Here is a 3,646-nt window from a genome sequence, read left to right as displayed (position 1 = left end):
ATATATATATATATATACATATAGAGGATGGGCTTCTTTCAGTTTCCGTCCACCAAATCCACTCACAAGGCTTTGGTCAGCCTGAGGCTATAGTAGAAGACACTTGCCCAAGGTGCCACGCAGTGGGACTGAACCCAGAACCATGTGATTCATAAGCAAGCTACTTACCACACAGCCACTCCTTACTGTTCTGTTATAGATAGGATCAACAAAAATGTAGTCCATCCAGTGAGAAATAAATATCATTTATATCATTTAATATACATCCATGCCAGGAAAACATAATAATTTAGTAGATTTATATACCATGCCTTGTGTCTCTAAGCAATCCTAGTTTTTAAGAAATTATTGAGTTTCCATGGCATAAAACTCATATTTAAATACTGAATATGTTAAATGTTATATATATATATATGAGGTCTGCTCAATAAGTATCAGGACTGGTGCAATAAAAACATGTAGTGAAACAGCACCCCAAATCACACTGTTGTGAAGCAAAATTCTTATCCTCACACCTATGTCTGCACTTATATACATCCATATATTAAATATATATATGCACTTACCTTATATGCAGACTACTTCTGATTTGAGGCTAAAAGGGGACCTATGGAAAGTCTATGATTATCATAAATTTATCAGGCTGAATAGCAATTGAAATATTTAAGGTCGCTATTCTGCGAAATCTGATATATGAGGAAGCTTGAGAAAATACAAGACCAAGCTCAATTCATTAAGGACAATAAATGTATAATCCAAAGGCCACAACTGTAAATAACTTAACTAGATTCTCTATATATATATGCACATATATACACACATGTGCTACCCATACACATATAAGTCAATATTGCATTTCATCCTTTTGGAGTTGATAAGTAATTACCAATCCAGGGCAGTGGATTGATAAAATAGAACATTGGACAAAAACACTGCAGTACTTATGGTTCTTTGTGTTTAGAGTTCAAATTTTACCAAGCTTTTACAGGCCAACGATAATCTCTGAACCATCAGAGCAACCCATCAAACCTGCAATTGGTCAGTGTAGGTAGATAGGGTTACAATCATCATGAACAATAAATAGCAGAAGCATGTTGAGTCTTTCATGCAACTCTGGGTCAACAATGGCTGAATGAAAATATATAAATACAATAGCACTGTTTGAGCCAGAAAACTTATGTCCTATCTTTGTTCCTTATGTAACTGTGAGCTTCCAAAAACTAGTGGAATTTAAAAACAAAACCCTACTCATAAAACAGGTAAGGCCTGATGATGGGAAGAACCTCTTATCTTAAGAAGAAATGTTAATGAGTTTTCATCCAACCCATGCCAACATAGAAAAATGGTTGTAAAATGAATTAACAAGTAAAGAGAAAGAGATAAATCACGTAATAATGTGTGATACAGGATACAGGAATGGGCAAGTGGTTAAGAGGTTTGTTTTGCAATCAGGAACAACAAGCTTTCATCCCACTATATTATATCTTGGGTGTCTTTTATTATAACTTCCGGCTATGATGCTGCGTGTGAGTGTATGCTTGTATTTGTGTACATTGTATCACTTGGTGCATAGAGTTGAGTCAATATACATGAGGGACTGTAACTTTCAAGCGGAGGCAGTGATACAGCTATACGAATTTGGGTTTGCATTGAGACATCAAGAAGCATCCTTATAAACAATGATATCAGCAGGCTCCACATCGCAAGAAAGAAGCTTAATATCAGTCTAGGTATCATGTAAGTATTTTGAGAAGTCACTCAGACAGAATCTGCAAAATAAGTGTGGCAGAAACAAGTATATCAACCAAGTGCTCAAAAGTGAAGGGAACAACATTTTACAGATCAAGAGTTCCATGCAACACCAGACCAGCTGAACAAGTAGTGAGCCACAACAAAAACTAATAAAAGTTTAAGCATGGCTATATTTCGCATAAACTTGAGTATGATGCTAATATCAACAGGTAGTGTAGCCTCTCTTGAAGATGTGATTGATACATTGTGTTACAATTTGAAAGTTATGTTGTGGCATTCTAAAAGCAGAAGGTAGCTACAAAATACATGCTAAACAAAAAAGACAGTAAAGCACTTAAACATTCATGAAGCAACCAAAACCTGTGCTTAAGTAGCATTTTTTGTAGAAGATATTATAGATATGATGAACATATTCCCCAAAATGTCATCAAGGTACTATGTTCTAATGTGATATGATGTTACTAAAACAATATACAATGCCACCCGCAGGAAAGACAACCTGGAATAAATATAAGTATATTTCTGATGTTAAGTGCATGTATACATTAATAAGACACCTGGCAGTAATTTAAAAGAGATTTTAGCTCCTAAAGGCCTATAGTCCTCTGTAGAGACAGTGTATGCACCCTTAGCCACAAGTTTCATTTACAATATGGCAAGGTAGCTTCATGGCTCTCTCTGGTTTACGATAGTTTTTTAAAACGTTTGAACAAATGGTTTTCTATAAAAAATTCATGTCTTTTACCAGTAGCCAATTGTAAGGTCTTTTCCTGATGCCTTCTCATTATGTGATCCACCAGCAAATTTTATCTTTGCCCAGTCTCTTACACAACAACACTAATGGTCATTACTTATTCAATGTCACTTCATTCTAATTCTACATGTGACTCTGTCTTCTTGCTTGCTTGCTTGCTTGCTTCATTCATTCTCTTGCTTGATGAGGCTGGGGTCATTCCAGGTAGTGGTCCCAGAGACGTTATCTTGTGTAGAGCCAACTGGGTCCAACAGTGCTCTCAATCACTGGCAGTCCCATACCAGTCCCTCTGCATCCTGTCTTCTCTCCAAATAAGGTAACATCTCCCAGATCACATTCTAAAAGATTTCCACGATAATTCTTCCCCACGACAGTATGTATGAAGACCACTTTAGTCACACTCTTTTTCTTCTTTGTCTATTTATATGTGACAATTCAAACTGAACATTAACTGCCTTAATCGAATAAAACATCCTGAATAGTTTTGGGCACTAGCATCTCTCATCATACTAACTAATAAATGTGAATGAAATGAAAATCATGTGAAATGCTAATTAAAAGATAGCAAAATAAAGATTATATAATCATATAATTATAATGAGAAGTGATTAATTACATAATTAGCTTAAGAGTATTTAGCTTTTGGAATTTTCTTAATATAAATTTGTGGCTAAATTCAGTAATATATGAATAAGAAAGAGACAGATGTTGATCATATGGTGATTACTTTTATCACCAATTATATCACCATCACAACCACAACCACTAGCGCTATCACAACCAGTACCATCTCAACAACTACAGCCATTGCCACGATAAATTTTCTATTTGCAGGTTACCCTTCTGGTTAATAACATTTGTCTTCCCAAATGAAATAGTTTCCTAATTAACTAAGGAAGCATCATAAATACCTTCTTTTGTGCCTTTCCAAGTTTTTTGGTTACAGCCCTCAGTTCATCATGAATGTTTTCATATATGTCAATCATGATATAATCATCATCCATGTTTGCTACAGCCTCTGAAATAGATTTCATTGACTACATTTATATATATTTAGCATACATATATACACATATATAACATACATACATACATATATATATATATATATATATATATATATATATATATATATATATA

At 34.4% G+C, this 3,646-nt stretch overlaps 1 protein-coding gene across 1 annotated transcript in view; it reads right to left on the bottom strand.

The window, feature by feature from the left end:
- LOC106870492 (kinesin-like protein KIF17) overlaps nucleotides 1–3,646 on the bottom strand; it is an 805,609-nt gene that overhangs the window by 200,159 nt on the left and 601,804 nt on the right. The window contains exon 10 of the mRNA XM_052967819.1: nucleotides 3,418–3,524. Coding sequence (XP_052823779.1) covers nucleotides 3,418–3,524 — 107 coding nt within the window. The remainder of the gene's footprint in view (nucleotides 1–3,417; nucleotides 3,525–3,646) is intronic.

The sequence above is a fragment of the Octopus bimaculoides genome, chromosome 5 (genome assembly GCF_001194135.2).
Source record: "Octopus bimaculoides isolate UCB-OBI-ISO-001 chromosome 5, ASM119413v2, whole genome shotgun sequence".
NCBI classification, from domain to species: domain Eukaryota; kingdom Metazoa; phylum Mollusca; class Cephalopoda; order Octopoda; family Octopodidae; genus Octopus; species Octopus bimaculoides.
Note: the sequence above shows the minus strand (reverse complement) of the source record. Positions and strands in the feature narration are given on the sequence as shown.